Source organism: Lolium perenne, chromosome 4 (genome assembly GCF_019359855.2).
Source record: "Lolium perenne isolate Kyuss_39 chromosome 4, Kyuss_2.0, whole genome shotgun sequence".
Classification (NCBI taxonomy): domain Eukaryota; kingdom Viridiplantae; phylum Streptophyta; class Magnoliopsida; order Poales; family Poaceae; genus Lolium; species Lolium perenne.
The window spans coordinates 42577098-42589560 of NC_067247.2; the positions used below are offsets into that span (position 1 = coordinate 42577098).

Here is a 12463-nt window from a genome sequence, read left to right on the forward strand (position 1 = left end):
CCGTCTCGTGTGGGTGAGCAACCGATACGCGACCGCTCCGAGCAGTTGCATGAGTTGGGCAAAACGTTTGGTACCTATTGTGGAAGAAATTTGAAAATTTTAATTCCGGAATGCAACAAATGATTTCACAGCACGCAGGGGAAGTGACATCATCTACTACACAGCCATCGCCCTTGGCAATGATGACGTGTGGCAGGAATAACCATGCACCAGGATCTCCTTGTCAAGCTGAAGAATTCAGGAAGAGGCTACCCACAAGCAGGTGTAATGAAATTGCACAAGTAGCACTGAAAATGGTATTTCCACATAGATAAGTCACAAATTAACAAAATGCAGTTGGCATCATTGTCTAACAAGGCACCACGCTAAATCCATATGATACATGTTACAAGTGTCTCATATATTCAAACAATTTCAAGTTGAAACAACATAACGGATGACAAAATTAAAGAACAAAAGAATTAGCATGGCATTAGGGTAGCACAATATCATGAAACCATATCCATCTGCATGCAGCAGGTACAGCATCTTGGAACCTACACAAATGAAATTCAGAATCAGCACTGGGAGGTTACAGATTTTCTCCAAATAAGAAGTTAAAAACGAAATATTGTCAGTTTGTTACTTAAAACCTATTACCTTTAGGCTAGGTGGTGCATGAGTATAGAAGGACCATGTTGGCCGAATCACTTGGCATACAGTACACCCAAGAAAATAGCCACCAACAGAAGTGCAAGCATGATCTGAGGATGTCACATAAATTCCTTGAGAATTTTTTGTAGTAACAGAGAACCTGCAGAATTTTCAACTTATAGATAAATACTCACCAGCATATGCCTATACTGTGACTTTTCCAGGTCGTATCCCCTACAGATTCAGAGAGTCAGTGAAGATGAAGGTGTCAGTACTAAGGTACAACCCTAAGTCATTCAACAAACCTTCTCTTTAGTAAACCGGATGACTTGCAAGTTTTTTTTATTGCCTCTACACGCTTCCGTGTTAGCGCAGAACTTGGGTCGTTATCATCAATCTAGACATGGCGACCAAACATATTATGCATAAAGTCGCAACAACAGTCATTATCATTAATCAGGAGATGGCGACCAAACATATTAGGCATAAAGTCACAGTTACGAAAAACAAAGATTGTATCCAAAGGTCCATCACTAACAGCATCATGGATCAGTGAACAGTAAGAAGGTTGGCTAAACTTTGCGATTTGGAGCAACACCAACAGACTGTCAAAAGTAAGGATGCTTAGTTTTATTCAAACATGCATAAAGTTAAATGCTAAACACACCATCATCTTTAAGTGAAGCTACCTAGTTATGGATTTCTGAGGTCAAAAGTAAACATTCTAAGTTGTGGATTTCTGAGATAAAAAGTAAACATTCTAACAGATCCATACAACTATAGAACATTCAAGTGATCCATAAAACAATGGAAAACAGTATTTGAAGTATTTTTCACTTTTGTGTAACATGGCATAATATCTTTTCTGTTACATGTACATGAAAAAAATATCGGAATCTTCTATTATATGTATGCTAGACTCTAGGTTTGTTTGGATAAGCATTCCAGAGCATACCTTCGACTCTATCAATGAAGAGAACTCATAGAAAGCAGAATAGACATCTGACATTGATTTTGTCTCATCAATTATCCGTGCAGTGAGCCCTGAGAGGTAGGGAGTACATGTTAAGGCACCGATCAGGTCAGAAGGAACATAAAAGATAACTACAAGAATGAAACATGTAAATAATATAATAAGCAGCATACACGTAAAAGTTGGATCACAGGATTTCAAAACAGATGAATCTGATATGATTGCAGGTACAAATTAGAGGATTGCAAAACAGAAAAAAAAAAACTGCAGGAAAAGTCATTTGGATGGAACACAGGGAAAATACAGGAAATGCGCCTCAATCCTACGCGATTGAGTGTAAAAAAGAGGTTAGAGTGGATGTTGAAATTCCTATGGGATTGGGGTGCAGGAATGCAATCCATAGGAATTTTCGAGGTATCATTCCTTTGACCCAAAGGGCTTCCTTGGAGGAAGCAATCCTATGGATTGAGTTCCTCCTAAATTCCTTTGAAAATCCTTCAATCCAAAGGGGCCCTTAGGGAAAAAACTATACTTAGCTCCTTTTCTAATCTCATTAGAAAACCTTAGGTTGTTCTACTCAACTGTAAACCCATATGTCCGAGAAGAACAGAAAACCATGAACTGCCCTAAAAGGTTCACAGATACACATCTTTCTCGATCAAATCCTCCCCAATAAATGCATAACATGCCTTTTCTCATATTAACCAAATTCAAGTAAGTATGCCCATAATTTAACTACTGAGTCATAATTGATAAAGTAGATATTATGATATTTTGCGGATAAAATAAAATCAATAGCAAATTACCAATCAAAGAAAAAGATAGAGTTGTATTTTCTGATGCCAAGGACTATCGAAGCAGTCTATGATGCACTTTTTTTTGTATCACTGATCAACTCCTAACCATATAAAATATGCACATGAAATGCATGTACTCCAAATGTGATATACAAAAGTAGAGCATCGCATAATATGTCACAAATTAAATTCCTAAACATAGTGTGACAATGTTGTCACATGGGTATTTTCTGGTAAAATGAAGGCTAGTACAACTTGTCAACTTGAAGTAACTTAATATGTCTTACCACGCCTCATTTTAACAACTCCTCTAAAGACATTCACATTATTGTAGCAAATAGCACATGTCCCAATTGCCATTATCTGAAAAGATGAAACGGTTAGCCATGAATCATTTAAATGGCCTCTCAGCCATGCAGTACGACCAAAGGTATTATCTTAAAATAGTCAGCTCCTTGTAATAGAAACTCTCTTTTACTACTGAGAACTATTTCAAGTGGCTAAAAGAATGTTGAGTATATCAATATGAAAAGAAAGTATGACTGGTCTGAAAGATAATTGGCTACTTGCACTGATAACAGATCAATCCTGAAAGTAAAAAAACCTTATATGTCGTACCCTTGGCTAAACCATAGCATTACTAACTGACTCAATCAGTAATAATACGTGAAGTACACTAATATGGAAAGCCTGTCTTTAAACCTTGGTGCCTTCCAAAACCAATTACATCCATGACCCAACAAAAGGAAGGTTCAATTACCATAAATCATGTCTAGTACCATAAATCTATTATGAGCTATGACATGTCCACTGATACCGCTAGAGTGTGAATACTGTAATAAGAAAAACAAGCACTATAGTTTACCTGAGGTATTGCACAAAACCGAAAATTGGTATTATCCTTCAACGCTGACATGTATTGGAGGCAATCTTCAGCATGTATCAAAGCATTAGTCACCATATCATTCAAGCACTGTACTGCTTTTTCTGAATTTTCCTTATACTTGAGGTCCTGATATAGTAACCCAAAAATATTGCATTATTATAGATGAAAAATTGTAGAGTACTTCAAAGAATCTGCAAAAAAGGATGACAAAGGTGGAGCGATTGTAGAGTTTCACAGTTGAGTATGTAAATAGATTAGATTAGGTAAACAGATTACATTATTAACTGCTTAATTAAATATTTTGATTACTGCCAAGAACCAGCTTTTATTATAATTTTTTAAAGTATTGGTACATAGGAATTTTGAATTTATTTATGATAGGATTCCAATGTAATTCCCTTGTTTCCACAAGACAGAAAACTGTGGATGTGTGATCATTTGCAATTACACTATACCTGTTCGGGAGGAATAGATATAACCAAATGGATTGATGTACCTCAAGTTTATCCGCATATTTACTCCATATTTCTCGAGGCCAGAACATACGGCACTTAGGTATCTCATTTATGTCCTCCAAATAATCCCTTATTATATTGGTTTTCTGCGATTGAAGCCCAACTATTAGCTACAGGGTGAATGTAAAAACAGTTTCCATCCATTATGAGAGTGGAAATACAGATATTTGATTAAAATAATATTTATAAATACCTGCAGAAACAAACCCATTGAATTTGAAAGTTGATCTGAAGCCAGGTCTTCTGTCCCAGCAGCATGAAACAGCCTGGAAAGCCCATAGCCTACTAGCCCTGCTACATAGTGGCAATACTCATTATAGTCTTCAACAGTCTCAACCTACAACGCAAAGTTGTTCCCAATTAGTTCAAACAAATATAAATGTCAGCTTTAAATGTTATTAATAATTATATATATAACTCTGATATACAAACAGTACATTCTTCCTTTTACCAGAGCTAACTAATTATTCTTGCGGCCTTGCCAAAGAAAACTCCTTTACTCTCCAATTTTTAATTAGGTCCAGTCAAAATATCTACTTCTATTCACAGATGTATATTTACGTCAAAGTGTTTGTTATGACAACTACATTTATCAATGCCTTAATACTCAGAAACCATAGAAGTGAGCAAAACATTAACACATTGCTATGACAGCCAAAAATGAATTTTCAACCCAAATAGTAGTAGCCAAACAAGTGTGGGTATCAGGTGAATACCGGTAAAAGTGTTCATATGCTTTTGAATGTGTTACCAGATACTCACTTTTATGTAGCGCATTCTTATTTTTTCATTCATTAAGTTCCATATGTTACTAGCAAGTATCAGACTTCAAATGCTACAGAAATATGACATACAAAAAATGTAAATAGAGGGGTGGAATACGAACAGCATCCTACGTTGATTAAAAATTGAAGGCTCTGCCTCATACTAAAATAACATGAACATTTATACATAAAGTTAGTCTATAAACACTTTATATTTTGATTGATCTAGGCTAACAGACCTCCTGGCATATAAATTTTGCCATCCCTGCTCCCATTCGCCTAGTGATCTCTTCAATTGCCTTTTGATATCTGAAATAATAAATGACATATAAATATTTTCTGGAAAGGCTTGAAATGAACTTTACTGTACTTAAATGAGAAGGAAGAAAGTTTCATTTGCAGCATGTGAAGTAGTACTACGCTGACTTTAGTAGACTGGCTCAAGAGATGGGTATTGGATCTGTAGCTTTCGCTTGTTTTCAGCTGAATGGGCGAAACATATCTAGTGTCTTAAAATGTCTCCGAAAGCATGGGTCGCAAATTAAATGCCATTTGACAATTGAAAAATATATTGAATGAGCTCTCTTAGATTTCCAGATGGCACCTAAATACCCAATGAAAGCTCCATATATAGAGAAAGTCTTTAATTTAGTTTTTTAGACGAGACTGAATGATTGGGTTAGGAAAGTCTTGGGTTTACTAATTTTGAGTGACATCAGTGCTGACTGATTGGCCTGTTACCGAAAGACGTTGAGAAAAGAACAATCCATATGCCGCCACATGTTCCCAAAAAAAATTGGGAGTTTGATAAGTTGAGAAAACAGCAGCCACTCTGAAACATGGAACGGAAATAAATTACCCTTGACCCAGCTCCAGGAAGGCTGTGGAGAGGAGCCTGAAGTTGTCCATGAGTACTTTGTAGTGGTTTGTGCCACCTGATGAAGGTCAAACATGAGCAGGAACCACAAAGGTAACACAGGCAGGCAGAAAGGCCGGTTGCGCGTAGGAGAGATGTTGTAGTACATACATGAAAAATGCCAGGCGGGGTTGTAGATGTGTTGGTAGAAATCCACGAGGATGGGCAGCTTGACGTCGTTAAGGACGCTGGTGTCGTCCTCTGCAGTGGAAGTAGTAATCACAGTGAGCGTTGGTCTTAAAACGGAAAGCAATTATGAACTTGACATAATATCACACAAAATCCCCAGTTTGTCCAGGGGCCGTGGGGTTAGTGCTCACCGACGGTGTCGAGGGCCCGGAGCACGAGGTAGAAGATGCAGACCTGCACAACATGAGCGGCCGCGTTTCAGTCCAAATCCGGTGTCTCGAATCGGAGCGAATCTGTTTGCCGGGGTGGGGAAGGGAGGAGGAGGGGTGCTTACGGCATTGCGTAGTTCTGGTCCGAGCTGCTGGATGACGAGCGCGAAGCTGCGGGATACCTTCTGAAGCATGTCGTAGCAGAAGGCCCAGTGCTCCTGGGGCGGGATCTGGCGCTTGATCTGCCCCGCCGCGACGCGCAGCTTGACCAGCGCCACCACCTCCTCCGGCCGCGACAGCGCCCCCATCCTCACAAACCCCCAACCCGAAATCAAATCTCCGCTCCTCCCCTTGACGAACAGCGATCCAATCGAGCAGCAGCGGCAGGAAGTCAGGAACCAGATGGATCCTATGGGCGAGGCGCCGAGCGGAGCACGAACGCGATGATGCCGAGGCGGGCTGCTTGGCGTGCGGGGGCGGGGTTGTCGCCGTCCGGCGCGCCGGTTTGGCTATTTGTTGTTCCGTGGCTGGCTGCAACTACAGTCCGCTCCGGTGATCTGCTTCCACACGGCGTGGGGAAGTGGGGCGCCGGCTGGTGACCATGACGGGTGGGGCCCAAAGGGCGGGCCCGCGGCGTCAGCCGGTGGTACGGGCCCTCGGAGTAGAGTCCAGGTGGTGGCCCACCTGGAGTGGATCGGGATACGGCCACATGGAGCGAGCTGGACGGAGGATCGCGTCGCATCGCATCACATCGGTCCAGTTCCTGCCTGGTCAGCCGATATAGATTTTTTAACAAAAAAACGATGTATAGATTATGAATTTAAGATAGCGCGATCCATTAAAACTTGCACCACACCGCCTGCGTGCCAACCTACAGGCCAAATAAAATGTGGTTCCACGTTCACGCCTCCTCGAACCACGTCTCACAAGATAGTGCACGTCGCTGACCATCCCGGAAGATCAGGAGACAAATCCTCCACTCCACGGCCATCCCATCTTAACAATAACAAACAAAAAAATTCCTTCATTCCACCTTAATTTGCACCACCGTATATTATGTTATAGCAGCATCATTGCAATACTTTTTTGCCGGTTTGCCGCTACATTGGCCTTCTCCGAAGCTTCTTCTCTAGCGTTCGTTCATTTTTTTTCGTCTCTCCTTTCATTTATTTATTCTCTAAAAGGCATGAGAGAGAGAGAGAGAGAGTCTCAAGCACCCCACGACAAGATTTGAAGCATCGAAGCAACATTTTGTAGTCGACGCCCAGAATCGCCGCAACATCTCGCTCTTGTGTCTGTAGCAAAACGGACACAAGTTTGCGGCATCTCGAAAGAAAGTGTGCAGCATCAAGAATTTACACAAGTATGGGACCACTGATCTCGCCACCCCAAGCTCGCAAGGGGCGAATCGGACTCGCCAAATACTCTCCGACAATGGATTCGGCCATCTTAGACCCATTCTCATCACTATTGCCTTCGCACGAGTTTTAGCAAAAATCTCCACCTTAAAATCAATCATGGCAACAAGCTCCACGACCTAGGCGTAATCATCCTCCCCTTGTACCATATCGTTTTCAAAGAAGAAAAAAAAACACCAAACCAAGTTGAAGCTCTCAACCCATACGGTAATAGCTCGGACATGTAGCGACTGGTGCAGCTAGGGGATGGAGACCGGTCGGGTGATGTATACAGAGATTTGTTCAAAAAAAATGTATATGATGATTGATTCACCTTTACTGAATATCAAATTCTCACGCAGCTACGCTATTTGGAAGGAGCGAGTGCATCCTGTGGTGGCCACGTCGCCTCAACGTCATAATTCCTTCTTCATCCTCTCGCTTCTCTTCCATATCTAACACCTACCGGTCAAGTTGTAGTCCGTGATGCCAAGATAGAGGTATTATAGGCGAGCACTACCATTAGGTTAGTGTTGGGGGCTCGAGTCGCCAGCAACTTACAGATGGGGTAGCTTTCGATGATGTCAAAGAAGAAGGCTGCGCTGGGGATAGATGTCATGGTGGTGGCAAACTGACCAGCTGGGTTTTCTACACCACAACAGGGTTATCGCAATACTTAACAACATCAAATATTTATTATAAGATCGATCCCAAGGGAGCTTTGCAGAATGCACACTACACAACCCCGCGACTGCGTTGTCAATGCAGCCACGTTCACACCCAAACCATGGTTTGAAAATATCATATTCTATAGGTTGCTACGGAACCACCTGTAATCAACCAGATAGTTTAAAGTAGTTTATGAACGAGAACAAAGCAACAATTAAATAACAAGTAAAAGTAAACTAGAAAAAAAACTTCAAGAGGTGAACAAGTGGGGAGAGAATTAATGCAATGAAACACTCAAGCAACGTGGTGTATAGGTGGTGTATAGGTGATGCATCATTGTTTACTATATGTTTGATGGTCCCTGACATACCATTGTCCGATTACATGTCCCACTTAAGACAACTCAATTTTCCACTCCCTTTGCTTGTATTCCACAAGTCATTAGGAGATATTAAGATCGTAAAGATCAGCAGAGATTTGTTCCTCATAAGATAGATATCCAGACTGTCACTAGTGGGTCAAATAATTCGTCACAAAATACCTAACTATATCATGTGTGGCCTTGGGAGTTGGATGTATCCAACTACACCAATGGATCTAACATCTCCAATCACTAAGATAATCAAATGAATAGAAAACACATTGAATAAACATAAACTCGTATGACTCTAGATCACAACACCATCCACATATTACAACCCATCAAGGAGACCATGGTGGGGAAATAAGGAGCAACGGTGATGAAGATGGTGATTTCGTAGGCGATGTGCGGGCGGCGGCACATAGCCTCTCCCCGGTGGTGGCTCCTTGGTGGTCTTCGTCCCCGGCCTCCCTTCAATGTTGATTGAAATCCTTTGGTGTCACAGCGGCATGTCTACGCCATGATGGAGGTGTAGCGGAGGATGGACATGGAGGCGATGAAAACTGGAATAAGGTCTAGCTTGATGGATTTCTCTTTCTGGCTAGGGTTTTCCTCTCATTTTATAGCCCCGCGGAGGTCGGTTTTGCGACCAGGGCAAGCCCTGCGCTAGATATGACTCTCATGCCTTCATAAATTTTGTTCGGTTTGATGAAATGTTCCTCGAGGAGGGTGGTATGGTCATCCAGTACGATCATGGATGATTGTACCACACGTCGTTAAAACTGTTGGATCATGCAGTAATTTGGGCATTATTTCTTCATATGAACTCCGATTTAGATGTTCTTTGGATTGTTTGATTCGTATGGACGAGGTACACAACACCATTGTCTTGGATATTTGTTATATTATGATGGAAAATTGACTCCTTTCCACCCTTGAAATGGCAAGTCATGGTTCCTGTAACTCCTCCATTTTACCTCCCTCACTACAAGAAACGTTCTGATAGACAACGTCCCAAAATCGTCCGCTAAGTGGTATTTTTCGTCGCCTATGGGCCTAACCCGACGATATGGGTTCTGTTGTCGAAACTGCGTCAGGCAAAGTCCTACGACGATTTTTTCGGTCCGTCGCGTGATGCGCGTGAGACACACGTCCGTTGGGAACCCCAAGAGGAAGGTGTGATGTGCACAGCAGTAAGTTTTCCCTCAGAAAGAAATCAAGGTTTATCGAACCAGTAGGAGCCAAGAAGCACGTTGAAGGTTGTTGGTGGCGGAGTGTAGTGCGGCGCAACACCAGGGATTCCGGCGCCAACGTGGAACCTGCACAACACAATCACAGTACTTTGCCCCAACGTAATAGTGAGGTTGTCAATCTCACCTGTTTGCTGTAAACAAAGGATTAGATGTATAGTGTGGATGATGATGATTGTTTGCGAAGAACAGTAAAGAACAATTGAAGTAGATTGTATTTCAGATGTAAAGAATAGGACCGGGGTCCACAGTTCACTAGTGGTGTCTCTCCCATAAGGTAAACAGATGTTGGGTGAACAAATTACAGTTGGGCAATTGACAAATAAAGAAGGCATAACAATGCACATACATATATCATGATGAGTACTATGAGATTTAATCAGGGCATTACGACAAAGTACATAGACCGCTATCCAGCATGCATCTATGCCTAAAAAGTCCACTTTCAGGTTATCATCCGAACCCCTTCGGTATTAAGTTGCAAGCAACAGACAATTGCATTAAGTATGTTGCGTAATGTAATCAACACGAATATCCTTAGATAAAGCATCGATGTTTTATCCCTAGTGGCAACAGCACATCCACAACCTTAGAACTTTCTGTCACTGTCCCAGATTTAATGGAGGCATGAACCCACTATCGAGCATAAATACTCCCTCTTGGAGTCACAAGTATCAACTTGGCCAGAGCCTCTACTAGCAACGGAGAGCATGCAAGAACATAAATAACATATATGATAGATTGATAATCAACTTGACATAGTATTCAATATTCATCGGATCCCAACAAACACAACATGTAGCATTACAAATAGATGATCTTGATCATGATAGGCAGCTCACAAGATCTAACATGATAGCACAATGAGGAGAAGACGACCATCTAGCTACTGCTAAGGACCCATAGTCCAGGGGTGAACTACTCACACATCGATCCGGAGGCGATCATGGCAATGAAGAGACCTCCGGGAGATGATTCCCCTCTCCGGCACGGTGCCGGAGGCGATCTCCTGAATCCCCCGAGATGGGATTGGCGGCGACTGCGTCTCTGGAAGGTTTTCCGTATCGTGGCTCTCGGTACAGAGGGTTTCGCGACGAAGGCTTTAAGTAGGCGGAAGGTCGGAGGAGTCACGGGGGCCCCACACGCTAGGGCCACGCGGGCCCCCCTTAGGCCGCGCCGCCCTAGTGTGGCGGCGCCCCGTGGCCCCACTTCGTTTCTCCCTCGGTCTTCTGGAAGCTTCGTGGAAAAATAAGCCCCTGGGCGTTGATTTCGTCCAATTCCGAGAATATTTCCTTTGTAGGATTTCTGAAACCAAAAACAGCAGAAAACAGCAGAAAACAGCAACTGGCTCTTCGGCATCTCGTCAATAGGTTAGTGCCGGAAAATGCATAATAATGACATATAATGTGTATAAAACATGTGAGTATCATCATAAAAGTAGCATGGAACATAAGAAATTATAGATACGTTTGAGACGTATCAAGCATCCCCAAGCTTAGTTCCTACTCTCCCTCGAGTAGGTAAACGATAACAAAGATAATTTCTGAAGTGACATGCTATCATAATTTTGATCAATACTATTGTAAAGCACATGAGATGAATGCAGCGATTCGAAGCAATGATGAAGATAATGAGTAAAAAAATGAATCATATAGCAAAGACTTTTCATGAATAGTACTTTCAAGACAAGCATCAATAAGACTTGCATAAGAGTTACTCATAAAGCAATAAATTCAAAGTAAAGGCATTGAAGCAACACAAAGGAAGATATAAGTTTCAGCGGTTGCTTTCAACTTCAACATGCATATCTCATGGATAATTGTCAACACAAAGTAATATAACAAGTGCAATAGGTAAACATGTAAGAATCAATGCACACAGTTGATACAAGTGTTTGCTTCTGAGATAGAAGGAATAGGTAAACTGACTCAACAATAAAGTAAAAGATAGGCCCTTCGTAGAGGGAAGCATGGATTACTATTTTTGTGCTAGAGCTTTTCATTTTTAAAACATAGAAACAATTTTGTCAACGGTAGTAATAAAGCATATGTGTTATGTATAAGACATCCTATAAGTTGCAAGCCTCATGCATAGTATACTAATAGTGCTCGCACCTTGTCCTAATTAGCTTGGATTAACACGGATTATCATAGCATAGCATATGTTTCGACCAAGTGTCACAAAGGGGTACCTCTATGCCGCCTGTACAAGGGTCTAAGGAGAAGGTTCGCATTGGATTTCTCGCTTTTGATCGTTCTCAACTTAGACACCCATACCAGGACAACATAGACAACAGATAATGGACTCCTCTTTTAATGCTTAAGCATTCAACAACAGGTAATATTCTCATAAGAGATTGAGGTTTTGTGTCCAAACTGAAACTTCCACCATGAATCATGGCTTTAGTTAGCGGCCCAATGTTCTTCTCTAACAGTATGCATACTCAAACCATTTGATCATGAAAATCGCAAAGGTAAAAGTTGATGGTGTCCCCAAAAACATGGTTACCGCTCAACAAGCAACTTATTAAGAAATAAGATACATAAGTACATATTCTTCACCACAATAGTTTTTAAGGCTATTTGTCCCATGAGCTATATATTGTAAAGGCAAAAAATAGAAGTTTAAAGGTAGCACTCAAGTAATGTACTTTGGAATGACAGAGAAATACCATGTGGTAGGTAGGTATGGTGGACACAAATGGCATAGTTTTTGGCTCAAGGATTTGGATGCACGAGACGAATTCCTCTCAATACAAGGCTAGGCTAGCAAGGTTGTTTGAAGCAAACTCAAGTATAAAATGGTACAGCAAGACTCACATATAAACATATTGTAAGTATTATAAGACTTTACATTGTCTCCTTGTTGTTCAAATACCTTAACCAGAAAATATCTAGACTTAGAGAGACCAATCATGCAAACCAAATTTTAACAAGCTCTATGTAGTTCTTCATTAATAGGTGC

The 12463-nt window shown here is 41.3% G+C and overlaps 1 protein-coding gene across 1 annotated transcript; it reads right to left on the bottom strand.

Annotated features, from left to right (window-relative positions):
* Positions 1–282: 282 nt before the first annotated feature.
* LOC127292298 (squalene synthase 1) lies at positions 283–6381 on the bottom strand. Its single transcript, XM_051321663.2, has 14 exons — positions 5948–6381; positions 5805–5847; positions 5596–5685; positions 5428–5503; positions 4808–4877; positions 3998–4141; positions 3786–3890; positions 3269–3415; positions 2691–2766; positions 1589–1677; positions 939–1030; positions 828–867; positions 640–743; positions 283–536 (listed from the first exon to the last, which is right to left on the bottom strand). Exons 1-13 carry the CDS (start codon positions 6128–6130, stop codon positions 687–689), a joined length of 1212 nt encoding a protein of 403 aa, XP_051177623.1. The 5' UTR covers positions 6131–6381; the 3' UTR covers positions 283–536; positions 640–686.
* Between the last annotated feature and the right edge of the window lie 6082 nt (positions 6382–12463).

Excerpts from the sequence above, each read along its gene's own strand:
- LOC127292298 (XM_051321663.2), bottom strand. The coding sequence starts at position 6,130 with ATGGGGGCGCTGTCGCGGCCGGAGGAGGTGGTGGCGCTGGTCAAGCTG. Across the intron at positions 3,416-3,785 it reads AATATGCGGATAAACTTGAG|GACCTCAAGTATAAGGAAAA; the intron begins GTACATCAATCC and ends TTACTATATCAG. Across the intron at positions 1,031-1,588 it reads CTTCATTGATAGAGTCGAAG|ATTGATGATAACGACCCAAG; the intron begins GTATGCTCTGGA and ends CGCCATGTCTAG.